Source organism: Cucumis melo, chromosome 6, assembly GCF_025177605.1.
Source record: "Cucumis melo cultivar AY chromosome 6, USDA_Cmelo_AY_1.0, whole genome shotgun sequence".
NCBI lineage: Eukaryota > Viridiplantae > Streptophyta > Magnoliopsida > Cucurbitales > Cucurbitaceae > Cucumis > Cucumis melo.
In genome coordinates this window covers 34422500-34440653 of record NC_066862.1, presented here as the reverse complement: position 1 = coordinate 34440653, position 18154 = coordinate 34422500, and the positions used below count along the sequence as shown (strand labels likewise).

The window sequence follows — 18154 nt, the reverse complement described above, 5'->3', positions numbered from 1 at the left end:
CAAACAGGCTACCATAACTGCAGGATAGCCAAGACAAATCTTAACACACATATTACATTCCCAATTCAATTTAACTATTAACTCCCCCAATTCAATTTAACTATTAACCCCCCCTCCACTCCCCTTCCCTCCAATTTCAATTTTCAATTCAACTATAAATCCCCCCCTCCCATTTCAATTTTCAATTTAACTTAAACCCCCTCCCCCCAATTCAATTTTAAATTTAACTATACATCTCCTCCCCCCCCCCCCCCAATTCAATTTAACTATTAACCCCCTCCTCCTCCAATTTCAATTTTCAATTCAAATATAAACCCCCCTCCCAATTTAATTTTCAATTTAACAATAAACCCTCTCCCCCAATTCAACCCTCATTCAATTTTCATTTAACTATAAAATCTCCCCTCAACTCAATTTTCTAAATAACCCTAAACCCTAAACCATTCAAATTTAAATTCAACCACAAATTACACACACTCTATACAAAAATACATTTAACAAACAAAAATCTATTCCAAAAGAAAATCCTAAAATAATTTTCATCAAAAAAACCCTAAAACATAAATTTAAACTAAATAAATTTTCATTTTCCACTTACCAAAAGTGGCAGATGGCGGCGAGGGACAACGGCGAGGGAGGGCGGCGACGGACGGCGGCAGAACAGCGGCGGAAAGGCGACGGAAATGGCGACAACGCTCTCGGCTTCTCCTCTCTTTTCCCCTCTCGGTTTTGGTTCTGTAAATTACAGAACTGAAACGATTTAAAAGGGGATTTCTCGATGCAGTGACGTGGCGTCGGGAAATTCCTCAAAACGCGTCGGGAAAAGGGGAATTCTTGATGCTCATTAAACGTTTTTCCCGACGTTTGATGCTGCATCGGGAAAAACCCTATTTCCGACACAGCTCCCAACGTACTGTTCACGGCTTCGAGAATAGTTCGTTTTTTAAAATTAATTTACCCTTTTCCCGACGTATACTTGCCGACGCCTTTCGTGATGCGTCGGGAAAGAGTGTTTTCCCGACGCATCTCCCGATGCGTTGTTGACGGCGTCGAAAAAGCCCTTATTCCTGACGTTCTTTATGCCGACGTCCTTTTCTACGTCGGGAATGCTCCATTTTCTTGTAGTGTGCATTTGGAGGAAGGGTTGATTTAGAGAAGGGTTAGTGTTAAGATAAAACTAGTGTTATGTTAAACCTAGTTTTATCATAACCCTTGTTTTGGGGAAGGGTTTAGAAATGTAGTTTTATGATAATAAGTGTTTAAGGGAAGGGTTAGGTGGGAAGAGTTAATGGGGATTTTATGATAAAATGTGTTTGAGGGAAGGGTTAGGTGGGTAGTTTTATGGGAATTTTATGATAAAATGTGTTTGGGGGAAGGGTTAGGTGGGTAGGTTTATGTGGATTTTATGATAAAATTTATTTGGGAAAATTGTTAAATGGGTTGGGTTAATAACTTTTTTTATGTGGTATAATATTTTTTAAATTAGATTGTAAATATGATAAAAAAAATTATTGCATACTTTTTTACGAAAGCGTCGAATCCGTCTTATTGCAAATAATTTGTTGTATGTGTAATGTTATTAAATTAGTACATACAGTTGTCCAATTTAAAATTAATTTCTGAACATATTGTGATAAATTTATTACAATTCATTTTTTAGAAAGACAAAAAATTTATTTCGTATTTCTAATCAGCGATAGCGATGTCCTCCTATTTTAAACCTATATAAATAGCCGTTATAACGCTTTTGGGAAATTGTGACTATTTTCCTTAATTTAAAATAAATATTAGCAAAGACGAAAATAAGTTCTTTACAATAGGAAATGCATAAATAGTCAACATCATAGACAAAAAAGCGTAAGGAAATAATAAGCAACCTAGGTCCTTAGAAACATAAACTATCTCGTAATGTCTCGTAGGAGGACTCTACAAAATCCCTCCCTCTCATCCTCAGGCATGAGTACGAAACCCCGAAGGTCGTCCATACGAGACAACAGATGCCTTTGCAATAACGCCCTATCCAAACTCGTAAGTTCTAGCATCTCACGCAATATGCGAAAGAATTCCGTGCGCACATGGTTGTCATTTGCAAGGTTGCATGCAGGCCACTCCGCAATCTGCCTGAGTTGCTCGTTTGTTTGGTCGAGCGCCAGATGTATCGCTTCAACATCGAAGTCTCGCTGACTTCCCCTCTTCCTCTTGGATCCACTCAATCCGGTCCTACCCTCTGAAGTGCGAGAAGGTCGGGATGCACGTACATCGTCCTGCGAGAGGTCAATCCCCTGGCTGTACAGGGGCAGGAACTCCTCGTTTCCATCCCCATATCAAATCTGTCATATCCGCCACCAGGTTCGTTAGACCCGACGTCTGCAAATGTCTCAGCGAACCGATCGGTCGTCCTATCGTGACCGAAGACATATGTAAGTTCGTCGTAATACGGGAATGGTTTGTTCAGGAGTCCCTTCGCTGCAGGATGCGACTGCGAGGAAAAAAAATATCACGTATGAGTACTGATTGAAAAATTGTTAAGTAAATGTACATTGTGAACGTTGTATGACGTTTAAATTATTTTCCTTACCCTAACCCAATTACAAATAATTCCTTCTCCGCAATGATACATTTCTCTTCATCGTTCCACCCAAAGCCACTACACGCTGGCCCCCGCATTTCGGCAATGGCCTGAAATGTTCGCTTCAGTATCTTAATTCTACAATCAATTACAGTTGTTGCTGGACCTGACATCCAGGTAGTTTCTCCGCCATCATGCGTACCAACTGCGCAAGGTAACCTGGGCGGAACGTACCATTATCTGATTTCCATCCCCCCATTGACACCAACTCCATTAAACATTACAAGAGTGCCCTTCTCCTCCTTCGTCCAGACATGTCTCGGGGCACGATTTAAGGTTGACATACTGAGAATGAGAAATTAGAAAAAATACATGGAGTACGTAAGTAATTTCACAATTTAACAGTTAAAAAGAAAAGGCATGATACAAATTCATGGCACGCGTACATTTCATATGCAACACCCCATATTACTTTTTACGTACATTTTAGACATGATAGAATTTCAACCTTACAATCGAAAACTTGTAATGTAAAATTGTCTTAGCTAAGCGTTACGCAACTGCCAATCGGTGAATATCGATTCAGCTAGGTCGTCGCGCCACTGAGACCACTCGTTTGTTGTCTCAATGTACTGAATGTCTTCTGAAGCGGTGGTCGTCGCGTACGTGGAGTCCCCCTCATCCACGTCGTCAACGTCCTCACAATATGTCATTTCCCTGTTGATCAAATTGTGAAGCAAGGCACATGCTAGTATGGTGCAACACTGGACTTGCAGGGGATAGTATGACTTCCCACGAAGAATGGCCCAAACACCCTTGAGAATACCGAAAGCGCGCTCAATAACATTCCTTGTCGAGGAGTGCTTCATGTTGAAGTACTCCTTTGCATTTGTTGGCGCATTTGCAGCACCACGCCACTCTTGCAAATGGTATCGTTGGCCTCTGTACGGGGTGAGAAACCGCTCCGCATTTGGATATCCTGCATCGCACAGATAATAATATCTTGTTATTAAATCGTTCGTTTATGACCTTTAAATAGGTAAGTAGGAAGCGGCGGTGTTTTATTATAAAGAAGATATACCATTTGGCACTTGTAGTCCATTTTCTCATGAAAAGGCATCACGTAGGATCCGCGAGTCTGCTGCGGATCCTTCCCAACCGGCGAGGACATAAACGAAATCTCCTTTCGTGTCACACACCCCTAGAACGTTTGTGGTAATTTCCCCCTTACGCGTTCTGAATGTAGGCCGATCTCCTGCGGGGACGTTGACCTTTATGTACGTCCTGTCTAATGCGCCAAGGCAATTCTGCAGGTTGAAATAAACACGTTGAAATAAGTGCGACGTACGTAAAGGTCAAATATAGTGAACTTCTATGATGCCCACCTCGAAACACTTCCAACATTGATCATTGCAGTTATTTGTTACCAGAACAGGTCTCTTTATCAACTCCTCGTACAGTCGAAGAACAGCCAACAATACGATGTTAAAATGTCAAGATACTGTCTCACCGGACCGTACAAATTCCCGTTGGATGACGCGGTTCTTCACGTCATGAGCAAGGACGTGCAAGAACATTGCTACCATTTCCTCAACATCGACAATCTTAGTCGATGAAAGACCAGCCACATTTCTAAGTAAATGGCATAGAATTGCGAATGTTCGCCTATCCATCTGCGTGCTCTGCCGACACACAAGATCTGACTCGTGTATCATGCGAAAGTACGCAAGCTCCTTAATTCTATGGCGTGTATCTGACGGTGTATGTGGGAGCCGCTTATTGTCGTTCATTAATAGCTCCAACATTAGTAAAATCTGACGTTGGGCCAACGTGAATGCAGTTAGGACTCCAATAAGTGTTTGTTGATCCATTACAATGAATGTAAAGTTTCCTAAAAAACATGTACTAAGTGAATTAGTACAATATTGATATATATTGTGAAAAGATCCATAAACTTAGTAATATCCCTATTTACTAAAACCATAAACATAGAACAAAGAAAGTAGATTATGAGTGACTAGAAGATTGAAAATGATACATAAAATTAAAGAAGTTGAAAATGGAAGACATGTAATTAACTATTTCCATGATACATAACGTACGTACTCGAGACGATAGTATTTAAAAAAAACCCAACAATAGTACTTAAAGACATATTTTCCAAGTTTATGAAATGTGTATTCCATTAATTTAATTTAATTACTATGATGATATTGAAAAAACACTATTAGGGAAGGGTTGTTGATATGCAAATTTATGATCATATTGAAAAAATACTATTAGTAAAAAGTTGTTGATATGCAAATTTATGATCATATTTCGTATAATTAAACACTTGTTTTCAAAATCGATAACATTAATGAAATTATTTATATTACGTAGAATTATTGGTAATAAAGTTAGAACTTTCTACTTATAAAAACATTGTTAAATGTACTTATTAGGTAGTAGAAAAGCTTTTATATTTTTTAAATTACGAATTGTTGTTAATTAATTTGATAGTTAATACGAATTGTTGTTAATATTTAATTGGACAACTAATTCAATTTTTGTTAAATAGAAAATGTTGTTAATTAATTGCATATTTTGTAAATACAAATTGTTCTTACTATATACAAAAAAATAGTTAAAAAAGAGGAAGTTAATAAGTAACAATATTGAACAAAATTAAAGAAAATGTTCTATATACATATTATAAACCGAAACAAAATGTTCATAATAAAATTATACAAAACCCAAAAATAAAAATACAGTATACAAAGCCTACAAATGGCCATTACAATAGTACCTCTTCGAATAGTAAACTCGTGAATCGCGACGTCCTACATAACACAAACAAGATGGTTAATATTTGTACATAACACACGATATAGAAGGTCTAAACAAAATTACATATACATACCTTTTATGACGACAAATCTTACCCCAAATCAACATTGAATGGGGAAACCGAAACAAGAAGTTTTTTTTTTAAATTCATAGCCTCAGAGTTTTGAAACCATTCAAAATAATTAATGGAATTCCATCATAGTTAACACATAAAAGATAAAGGAGGACAGAAAGGTATAGCAAAAGGAGGATAGAAAGGTATAGCAAAAAGAGGAGACAAACATATAGGAAAAAGAGGACAAAAAACATAACACAAAAGGAGGACAGAAACCTACAAGAAAAGGAGGACATAAACATATACGAAAAGGAGAACAGAAACATATAGGAAAAGGAAAAATTAAAATATATATGCTAACACAAATGAAGAATCAGCAAACAAATGAAGAATTAGCAAAAGAATAAGGCAGAATAAATGAACAGAATCAAAGAAAAAGAAAAAGATAACTTACAAAAGATAAGTTACAACCAGAGAGAAGATACAAAGAGAGACAACAATGCAATGAATGAAAAGAGGAAATGTGGTTATATATAGGGGAAAGATGGGGCAAGTTGAGAGGACTTTAATGGAGACAAACCAAAAAATAAAGAGCAAAGTAATGGACTGCACTATCTATCAATAAAAGACAGGGAATCTCTCTGCTACAACTGACATAAAGCATAGCAAAGTCCAAAGAGTCAAAACCTATATACTGAAAGCTATACCAAAACCATACAATAAAAACAGATGGAAGAGACAACACTGGAAGGCATACAGAAAGGAAGACCAGTACAGTATGAAAAGAATAGAAGAATGTAACAAAATTTGTAAGAAAATAGTATGTAAGAAAATTGTGTAAAGAACTTGAAACAAAATTTGTGAGTAAGAAATGAGGCAACACCAATGGTATGAAAACAATACAGTATGAAAAGAATAGAAGAATGTAACAATACAGAACACATGGTCGGAAAAGCTAAAGCAATAACAGAGAAGACATCGCAACAATACAGAACACATGGCCGGAGAAGGTAAAGCAATAACACAGAAGACATGGCCGCAATAATACAGAAGACATGGCCGCCAAAGGTAAAACAATAACACAGAAGACATGGCCGCAATAATACAGAACACATGGCCGCAAAAGCTAAACCAATAACACAGAAGACACAACAGAATGCAAACAAATACATAAATTCCAAAAGAAATCAGTTTCAATTGAAAATTGGAACTCATCATCGGCTTAAAAAAAAGTTGGATTCAAAAGACTCCAATACCTCCCTACCAAGCTCCATCGGCATCCAATGGCAGACAACAACGGTGTGAAGTTTCTGTCTTATTAGTGAAGGAATTACCAAATCGCAAGCGAAACACCCGACCGCAACAATGAAACCGCGAGCGGCAAGGAGTAAATAAGGAGGCAAAACCCTAGATTCCAAAAAGAAATCGTGTTTGGAGCCAACGACGTTGAACGGTCAGCTTCAACAAACACAGAAATCCTTTTGGGAGTGAGAGAGACGGATGAGAGAGATGCAAAGAGAGATTCGGCGTAACAAAATCAGGTTTCATCGCGAAAACGCAACAGCTGAATGAAGGAAGAAAATATACAGAAAGTGCGGGTTAAAATTGTTGAGGGAGAAGACGAAAGAAAACGAATAAAATGAATTAAAGGATGAAGACGAAACAAAATGAAATGGAGCGGAGAACACAGAACGAACAGAAATCCTCGATTCGTTGAGGGAGAAGACGAAACAAAACAAGGAGAAGTCAATTCGTTGAGGGAGATGAAAAAAATGGAGAAGACGAAAAAAAACAAAGGAAATGGATTAAAGGATGAAGACGAAACAAAACGAAATGGAGCAAAGAACACAGAACGAACAGAAACTCTCGATTCGTTGAGGGAGAAGATGAAACGAAACAAGGAGAAGTTGATTCCTTGAGGGAGATGACAGAAAGAAGAGAAAAACAAAAATATTTTCGATTAAGAAGGGTTGAGGAGAAGATTGAACACGGTTTCAACACGAAAATGGAAGACAGATTGAGGGGAACGACGAAATCGGATTAACGAAAAGGGGGAAGACGCGAATCGACGTAGAAAGCGGCAGACGAAAACGGGTTAAGGAAACCCTAAACTAGGGTTTCCTTAACCTTCGACCCAAACGGGGGTTAGGGTTGGGCTAACCTAAGCCCACAGTCCCAACCCTAACCCCAAACGGGCCCTTATATTTTGTCTTGGTTGTTAACGATTTGGTTTTTTAGTTTTTTAGTTTTTTTTTTTAAAATTAAGTTTATAAATACTACTTCCATCTCCAATTTTTCTTCATTTATTATCTACTTTTTTAGTGAAAATGGTCTTCAACTCCCATCTCCAAGACAAAAACTCCCTCTCAGAAGAATTTGAGCTAGTTCCTCTCAAGTTTGTAGGGCTCCCTCTCACAATGTTGTATCTTTTTATGAACAAAATCTCTTTTGTTCGAATGACTTAGGCTCCTCCTAAGCTTGGAGAATCACTTCTCTTTAAACCCCACTATACAATAGTAAGGAAAATGGAGTATGTCTCAGCCAATACATGTAGCGTTTTCTTCTTCTAACACAAACCAAAACACCTATAACAAGATAATATACAAATGTTGCTCTTAAGAAAACTAAATAACCAACCTTAACCGGAGAACTAATTGTCCTCTAAATATGCATACAGAAATCGCAATGAGCAACCTAGCTTCCATAGCAACCACACACTAAATAAAAGAAGATATCAGCAGGAGAAACAAAAACGCAACCACCAATAAAGAAAATATCTTGTAGCATCAACATTTTCGTAGACCATCCCTTTTTAAAACAATAGCAATGCAATGATATTTTCAGTATCTGAAGCCATAAAAAAGACATTGTCAACTTCATAAAACCTAACAACTTCAAATAAATTCATCATTTTATTAACAATAGTGATATTTGAAATTCGAGTTGTTTTTTTTAATGAAATATTAACAATTTTAGCTTATATATTAATTGAGAGAATAATTTTTAACGATATTTTTGAAACTTTTCGATTGTTTTAAGAGTATTTTTTAAGAAAGTTAAGAGGTACATTTTATACAAAGCGCAAAGCTATAAGACATTTTTTGCTTTGATGTGGTTTTGCTATGTGTTTTTTTTTTTTTTTTTTGATGTGGTTTTGATTTTGATAATTATCTCATTGTTATCTAAAGCAAAACCATATAAAAATAGAAAAACATATATATATCAAAGATTTAAGTCCAACGAATTCACGTTGTCATATGAAGACAATTTTATTCACTCTTGTACCTGAGTTTCGAGAGTAATTGTCTTTCAAGATAGAACAGATCACCTTTCTTCTAGACGTGGTGCACGATCATTTATATTTGGTACACAATCGTTTAGATTTGATCGTTAAACGATTTTTTTAAGATTCTTTGTTACACGATCGTTTAGATTTAGTTATTTTTTGTACACTATCATTTAGATATGACTATCCAATATTCCAACAATTTTTTTTCACAATCTTTTATATTTGGCACACGATCTTAAACAACCAAATAACAGTTTGAAAAACATTAATTTGGTACACGATCTTAAACCAAATAACAATTTGAAAAAAATAAAAGAAAAATTGCAGAAGAAGAGAAAAAGGCGATGGAAAGGAAAAGAAAAATTGCAAAAGAAAGAAGATGGAAGTGAATGGCAAAATGAAATATTTAAAAATATTGTAAAAGAAGAAGAGATAAAGACGATGGAAAGAAAAAAATCTCACAAGAAGATGAGAAAAAAGAAGATGAAGAGGAAGAGTAAACTTCAAATATTTAAAAAATGGCCAACTTCATGGACATTTTTTTTTTGTTATATAACTATAAATATTTTGTCGATTTATTATATCTATAAAAATTAACCTAATGTATATCCTCAAATAAATCATGATGTATGCATAAATATTTACATTTTCCAGTATTTTACTTGTATATTAAGAATATAGAAGAAAATAAATAAATCTTCTGAAAGAAGAAAACATTAATTTAAAATATTTTACATTAAATGAGTATCGACCAATTAGTTTATAAGAATTTTACACTAATTTTATCTTTTCTTGACAACTTTTATGTTTTATACTTAAGGAAAAGTTAAATAATATTTTAACAGAGTTTTAGTATAATAATAATATATATATTTTAGAAAATAATAATTTTAGTCATTTTGAGTTAATTGTGGAAATATAAATAAAAATACATTTTAAAAAAATAAAATATTATAACTACCTACAAATATAATAAAAGTTGTAAGTATTTACGGTTCGTATAACAAATTAATAAAAGCCCATGAATCAGCAAAATATTTTCATAATTGTAAGTTTGTTCTTGCATTGTTTCTCTATTTTCTTCTGTGTGATTTCTTCTCTTTTTTTAGTCTCCTCTTATTCTTTCGTTTAAATCTCCTATTTCTACTTCACCATTTCGACAAGATTCTTTAAAGCTACTCATCTTCCTCATATTCGAGAATATCAAGATTGTTTAAATATCATTTTGGCATGATCTAAATGATCTTTTACCATGGTGATCAACACAATCGTTTAAATTTGAAGCTCTTCTCTATCGTTTAAAAAAAGACTACACAATCATGTTGATATAATCTAAACAATCGCTTACGATAGTCAACTTAATCTTTTAGCATGGTCAACACAATCGATTAAAATTGAAGTCTTTTTCCCATCTTTGAAAAGAACTACACAATCTTATTACTCACGCGTGCATGTAGTCGATTAATTCGTGTTGACTAAGGTATTTTTGATATTTTCTATTGTAGGCTTTTGTGTTTTTTCCATTTTCAAAATTGTTATATTGAATATAAATATTTTACCAGTTTGTTATATTTTTTAAAAAACCCTAAATAAAAATTGATTTATATTACATAAATTGATATAATTATCAAATCAAAATTGATAGTTTAGGATTGAACTTGATACAGACAAACAAATTTTGGGTAAAAAATACTTTTTTATAATGAATAAATATATATTTTTAGAGGTTTTTTTAAATAAAAAAATGAGTCAAACATTCCAAATAAACATGTCGACTTTTATCAATGACAGAAACCGATACAAGTAGCAATAATAAAGGTTAATAGAATTATATCGGTATCTATCACTGAACTTTTTTTTTTCCCTATTTTGTAAGTAGTTCGTGTGAGAATTTCTGTTTTTTAAAACTAAAGGTTTAGTAAGCAGGAAAAGAAAAAGACACATCAACAACTTTCGATAAACCTGAAGTAACCTAGTTGAGAATAATGAGCCTCAACCCCAACCTGCTTTCTTCGAAGGAAAGGACATTTTCAAAATCACCATTACAAATAGCAACTCTTCCCCATTACAAGATATGGAGCAAAAATGCTAATTTTGTCTACAAGAGACTGTGTTTTCATAAGATCCACAAACTCCATTCACTGACTCCAATAATATCAGACAAATCCAACTCAACAAAAAGGATTAAGTTAAAACTTTCCCTAAAATTAGAGAAACTAGACAAACAGTGCGCTTCAAGGTCTTTAATTGATCACACATTTCTACAACCTGCTCCAATGAAAGACTCCACTAAATTTTATATTGTGGAAACTTGAAAGAAATAAAACATTGTTAGAATTGTTAAATAAGGTGAACTTGTTGAAAAGAACCGAAAGAAGAAGCCATCAAATATGTAAATGACGGTTACACCCTGAGGAACTTCTGCCTGCAATGCTTTCATTATCGGCTGTATCTTAGTTAGAGCCACTCAAGAATAATGAAGTGAATGAGTGATTGGTTAAGAATATGAACAGAATTATTCTAAAGAATGAATACTGAAGTAAAAAAAATGCTACCTCCAGGCATTTTGTCCATGACGGCTGAATTAAAATGCTGTCGATTGCTGCACCAAATCTTAAAATTTCACTATCTTTTCAAGTCCAGGCTTTATTTCCTGGATTATTTCTTCAATCTCTATCTGCAAACTCTTCATCTTCATTCATTTTCCAAAATCCTCTACTCTCCCAGTACAAAGCTTGAAAGTTCATCACACCATCTGAAGTTGAGATGTTAATGCAGTAAATAAAAATTACAAAAGAAGAATAGAGAAGTTATGAACCAGGTATGTACAAATTGAAAGGTATGATAACTAAGTAGGAGGAGAAGATTAAAAAAATCTTGAAACATAACTCGACAAAACAAAAATTTACCTGTGTTTAATACAATTTCTCAGGAAGTTCTTTGTCAAAGAATAATTAGTTACAATTATGCTACTTCATTTCCGACAAAAACAAACTTGGAGAAAAAAAATAATCAAAATAATCCTTAAGAATAATTATTAAAGTCTAGAAATCGAGTTGTGAGATAGGAGTTTAGGAGTTTAAATTCTACTACTAAAAAACATCAATTTTACATCTTATCAACTTTTTACGGCTTACAACTTCCTAAACTTCATAACTCTTTGTTCACTATTCCACTCCTTATCCGATACACATCCTAAAAGATCACAAGATCTTATGAAGTGCTATGAAGAGATCTCCGATTCCAAGTGACTATGACTATGAAGCATACAATAAATGATTTATAGCATAAGGAATTGTGATAGTCACCACTAGAGATAAGAATACCATTGATATTCAACTCAAGGACTTTCTATTTATAGAGAAATCATTCTTTCTACTCAACGTCTTTATATTTATAGAGAAATCATTCTTAAGCAAGTTTAAAGTACAAAGAGCTCATCTGAGTGCTAGAATAGGCTCTCCAACTCCAGAAAAATATGAAGCAAGAGAGAAGAAATAACTTGAAGCATATAAAATGGAGATCCTCACCGTTGGAGAGAAGAAAAACACCGTCAATACTCTATTATCTCCGGAATGCCAAGATAAGCTCTTATTTCAAAATGAAAACATTATACAAAGCATGAGAAAGAGACAGAGAGAAAGAGAATCTAATGTCATCAAAATTTATACAAACTCAGGTTACAAAGTTGAGGCCAAAATGCAATATCTGCCTTCTCATTCTTCTACCAAACTACAACAAAAGCTAAATCAATAAATAACTCATAAGTCAGAAGTCAAACCATATACGCCAACCAGTGAAAAAACGGGAGAGGGGGGTCAAGAAAATAATTAGATCAAATTACTATTGCCAAAAAAAAAGAAAAATGATTCCCTACACCTGTAGTTTGTGATTTCTTACAGTGTGGTATTTGTATGTTAAAAGAAGACTGTCATAATCGGACAGTAAATGGAAGCCTCTGTTATGATCTGTACGTTTTCCTTGTGCCTAACTATGTAAGAAAAAAAGGGCTGCATTGACAGACAAATACAAATGTCTGCATCACTTGAATTGTGACTGTAGATAAGAGAGAGCGACAGAAGCTGATTGATGCAACATAACCATCTTGAAAATTCAAGTTCAAGAGCAACTGCAACTCTCCATGCCGGTATCACACAAGAATGTTTTCTCCGACAATAAATTTTGCTGCACAAACTCGTAATTTATCACCACAATTGGCACAAAGCTGCCTACTATGTACAGTACATTGTATGGTTGGATGAGGCGTGGAATTTTACAGCCATCAGTATGTTCATCAACAAGTCAGTTTATAGTTTTTTGGGCAAATTGTAAGTCTTCTTGAGAAACTTTGCTGCTATCTCATCATTGCGATAGCATAAGACTCGAAGTAGTGTGTTTGGCTCGGTTGGTTCCCAGAGACCAGAAGTTGGAGGCAATGGAAGCCTCGATTTAGCTTGCATGCTATGTGACTCCATCATCACATATTTGAACTGCTCAATTAAACTTTCGGAGTCTAAATGAAATAGATCGAGAACTCTTTTAACGTTGCCTGCATGTTTACTAATCAAATCAGCAGGAAGTCCATCACCGTTGGACCAAAAGAGATCAGTTAGAAACTTAAAGTCCTCCTCTATCAGTTCTGCATCTTCCTTAATGAAAGTCCGGGATGGGCCCCCAGCAAGTAGAACTAGTAGAAAACCATCGAAAGAGGCTTTCATAACGTCGGTTATCACTCGTGTTCTAACTCTGTCATGGACAACTGTTGATGAAATGGTTTCTAGGTATTTCTCAAGCTCCTGAAGGAATGGTTCAATCCTTGAAGATGCGACTTCCCCTATATATAAGCCATCCCATAAAAATTGACTGAGATCGTGGAAAACAACTTTGTATCCTGTTGCTTCACATAGTTGTCTTATCCCTTCCACACACAAAGACGACGAAAGCTCAAACCATTTCCCGACTTGGTTCCTAACAGCATCTGTGTAATGAGGCTCGAGATTCTTAAGACGGAGAACTGCTTTTCTTTCTTGGACTTCCAGCTCACTCCGAATATGGTGCAAAGAATTGATACAGACACATAGTTGGGGTATCGACAAAGAGTTATTGGCACTCGTGATCCCAAATTGGGACCTCCCTTGACCTGCTTGCAACTTTTCCTTCTTTTTGAATACGCCAAACTTTGATCGTTTCGAACATCTAGTTAAAGCAGGCAGTGCGGGAATATAGGTACTTCTAGATCCTGAAATAATATAACACACTTTGATTGTTATACTTGTATAACGGACCAATAACTCCCCTAAAGTCCCAAAAAAGAAAAAAATTGCTTTTCTTTTTGGAACACTTACCGCAGCCAGATTTTGTCTTTAGTATGTATTGTTGCAAACATTTGTCAAGGCCCGTCAATAGATCAGGAAGCAACGATGAGTGTTGTGGTATTGGTAACAAAAAGAATGCTTCAAAACTTTCATCAACAATTCGTAAAACTTCAACAACAGAAGGAGCAATGTGCTCTTTGTTTGCTCGCGGATTCCATACCTATTCAGAGTGTTTGTAAATGATAGTTCAATATCGATATAAAAAAATGTTGTAAAATGAAAAGTGAAAACATGTAACTGCTTAAGTTTATCCCAAGTCTTGAAAACTCCTTTTTAGAGGTAAATGGTTTCCACAATGCGAAACTATTGCCAATTCAAATCTACATAACCAGTTAATGTCACAACCACATACCTCCTGTTGGAGGAATCTACCAACCCATTCCTTTAACCTGTCCACTCTCGTACTGATCCAGGTCTTTACAAGGTTAGCGATTAGTGCTTCAGCTTCATAAGGAGGCATCTCTTGTATTATGGACTTTCCACCATCTTCACTGTCTACAGAATCTCTTACTGCAATCTGCACGAGATCTTTCTCCAATTTATCAGCTGCGTTGAGCACTTCAATAGCATCTGGAGTCAGCTCATCAATACCCGAAATAAAGTTTTTAAGCTCCTTCCCATAACAAGAATGAAGTGTTAACATGGCGACTCCTGCTGCATGAGGGTGCCATTCCTTCAATATAGGACTAAACATTGCCTTCTCATCAAAAGCCAATTCACTCACGTCTTGCGCAAGGACAGAAAGAACATGAGGTGAGCTTTTTTGGTTTTTAGTGGAAAACTTGCTTGACTTCACATTCTCCATTTTCTATAATGATAAGGACAAAGAAGATTCTTCAGTGACACTCCATGAGGCATGAGAAAAGAAAGCTGGCTTGCTAACGCATGGTGAAAATAAACACAAAAAAATCGTTACACAAACCCAAGTTTCCAGAACTTATTCATTTCTACAATTAAAAGACAAATTACACAAATTCGAGTTTACTAACCTAAAAATTTATAAATCTAGTTTTGTTAAAACTGTGATCTAAACAGTCTCTTTGAGAACAAAACAAAGTCAATTGTAATGAGAGGGTAAATCAACTTATTACAGTTACCTTAGAAAAAGCAGTTCGAAGAGATGATCGTATGTAGTTATCAATTTTGTTATAAGCCACATCAATTTCATTTTCCAGTAACTCAGATGACAATACTGCAATTGAGACTAGGCTTTGCATACACTCAATGTTGTCACTATGAAAATCGTTGCGGTATGCTAGAAGCTTTCTCTCTGTCCAAACTAGAATCGAACTAAGAGTAGTGTTCAGGATTCTTGAGTAAATAGGGTCCTTGAAGGACTCGATGTTCTCTTCAACTTCAGTCAACAGGCTTTTGGAAGCATGTAGCAAGTCACTTTCCACTTGCCCCGTGGAAACGTAACGATTGAATAAAACCCACGAGAAACAAAGGTTATGCAGCATCTGGTTCATGCCAAGTACCACCCAAGTTTTCTTAACATGTTCCAAGACCTCATCAACCTCTTCAATGATGGAAGTTGAATCATTAGCATCAAAACAAGCTTCTAACAGAGTTTGGTAGAGCCTGAGATTCAAAGGGAACCCATCTGCCCAATGGCACGTGCCTGGAGTAGACTCGCCAAATGATCTACAAGCAAGAGACAACACAATACTCCGAAGGTCTTGGATTGTATCAAAGTTTCTTCCTGCATCAATGGGTTTCTCCATTGCACCACGAGCAATCTGTCGGAAACGTTTTGGAGCGTCGTCTGTCTTTTCTAATGGCATGTGAGGATGCAACAGAAGTCCTACTTCGAGAACCTTCAAATAACGCTTTTGCCAAGCCATGTGTTCTTCATTATTTTGGAAGTCCAAAGCCTTAAGTTGTTGAAACAGCTCGAGGGGCAGAACCATCAACTCTATGCGTCTTCCAAGCTGATCCAAGAACAAGATCTTATCAACACATGGCATACAAGATCAATTGCAGCGTATAGAAATGGCTAAACAAAGCATTGGACCCCACTCCTTGCATTATACTCTTAGCCCACGACTAGTCCCGACCCCAAGGACGTCTCTCCTATCAAGCCTAGTCCTAAAAGACAACAAAAGTACAAGTTCTCCAGTTTTCACCTTAAAGCTTGAATTCAAGATCCGCGATCAAGGATAGATAGAAATAGCTAAATATTTGAATCTATTATCCCAAAATAATGAAGAAGATATGCATTAAGCTAAAAATCTAAATGCATGTAGGAATATAGTAATACGACAAGTTCAGTAAACGTTTTCTGTCAAATTGGTCTCAATCATGTTTTCATAAGAAGATGCTAAGGTAAGCAATAATATGTCATCAAAACAAATAAAGATGCGGAAAGAGAGGGAAAAAGTTGAAATTATGTTTTCCATGTCATTTCCCAAAATTTTCTCAGCCACCAAACAGAAAATTTGACTGCAAAAGATTCAGTTCCAAGTTCGAAAACACACCTGTCCAGCAGTGATCCTCAACAGCGCCCTTCTAATTCTCGAATCAATCTGCTCCGAAATTCTCATCTGAATCCTTATCAACTCCCCTACCGTTAATCCTAATTTTGCTCGACCTTGATTCCCTGATTCATCACCTCCGACAATCCTCTTCTTCGCCGACGACGATGATTTCAGCCCAAGCGCCTTCTTAAACTTGCTCGCGGCAGTCGACGTCAGCGACCGATGCAGCGACGTCACCGTCGACAACGACGGAGACCGATCAACTACCCTTTCCGACTGCGAAATATAAGTTAACGGCTTACTGCCAGTGCTCCGACACGATCCAATCAAGATCTCGTACGCGGTCACTCGGAGCTCCGTCTCCGACAGTTGCAAGCCTAAATCGCCAAAGGGCGAGGGGATCTCGTCAATCGGATAAACCGGCATGGTTATAGAGGTAGTGCCGGCACTGGTGGAGGTTGCGGCGGCAGAAGTAGTGGTAGTTGTTGTGTCGACTATCACTGAGCTGGAACCGGAACTGGAAGCATGCCTTCGAGAGCTTCCTCGGGATCGATCACTGAAGAATCGAGACATGGCTGCAAGTTTTAACAAAGAAAAAGGCAAAAGAATGGATGAGAAAGTGAGAATCGGAGGCAAAATTGTGGGGTCGGAGTACAGTGAGTTGAGTATGTGGTTTGGCGTAAATAACGATTAAAGTCGGTAGGGTGTATGAAACTGATAGAGAAATTCTTACCTTGGGTTTGAAGGAAAATCCATAGATACGAAATAGAAACAAGAACAAGAGAATTTTCAACAACGAAAAGAGATGGAGGTTTTTGCTTTTCTTTTGTCAAGCGTGTGACAGTGTGGAAAAAGGGAAAAGAAAAAGGCTCATAGAATGGTTAACGGTTGATTAATTCAACGATTTGTAATTGGAATTTTTGTAAATATACCTAGAAAAATCTCTTTTGTCCTTTTTTTTTATTATTTATTATTATTTATTATTATTATTCATAGATCGTATTATATATTATATAATTGAAATTGAAAATGGGTTTAGGGTGTAACTGTGTTGGTTTTAAATAAACAAACCGCGTACCAACCAGTTCTCCTTCGGTTTGGATATCTTGGGGTATTACCCCCCTACAAAAACCTAAAATTCTTAATACCTTTTCTTTTTCTCGTCCCTACACCCATTTCATTTGCACCTTTTGACTCAACCACATCCAATTTAGTATAGGTTTAATTTAGTACAGGTTTATGGAGTTTTATCTTCCATAATTTTATTGTTTTTTATAATATATATAAACTAAATAATTTTCGATAACTATAAATAGTTTAGTGGTTTTTTTGTTTGTTCGTCTTTAATTTATTTTCCAGACTTTTCTTTTTCCTCAAATTGCAACACTTCAATTTCCACATTTAATAATTATACACTCTTCTCCCCTTAAATTAAAGCTACTAGTTTATTAAACTTCATTCATTTTATTATTTTTATAAAACTTAAACTTAATTTTCTCTTTTAGCTTTTTAATCTTTTCAACTTCTAGCTTTTTAAAATTTTCTAACTTCTTTTACTTC

At 35.7% G+C, this 18154-nt stretch overlaps 1 protein-coding gene across 1 annotated transcript; it reads right to left on the bottom strand.

Annotated features, from left to right (window-relative positions):
* Positions 1-12381: 12381 nt before the first annotated feature.
* On the bottom strand, positions 12382-17472 carry LOC103493402 (protein unc-13 homolog). The gene is made up of 5 exons (XM_008454122.3): positions 16595-17472; positions 15215-16048; positions 14470-14925; positions 14088-14277; positions 12382-13981 (listed from the first exon to the last, which is right to left on the bottom strand). Exons 1-5 carry the CDS (start codon positions 17165-17167, stop codon positions 13050-13052), a joined length of 2985 nt encoding a protein of 994 aa, XP_008452344.2. The 5' UTR covers positions 17168-17472; the 3' UTR covers positions 12382-13049.
* Positions 17473-18154: the final 682 nt, after the last annotated feature.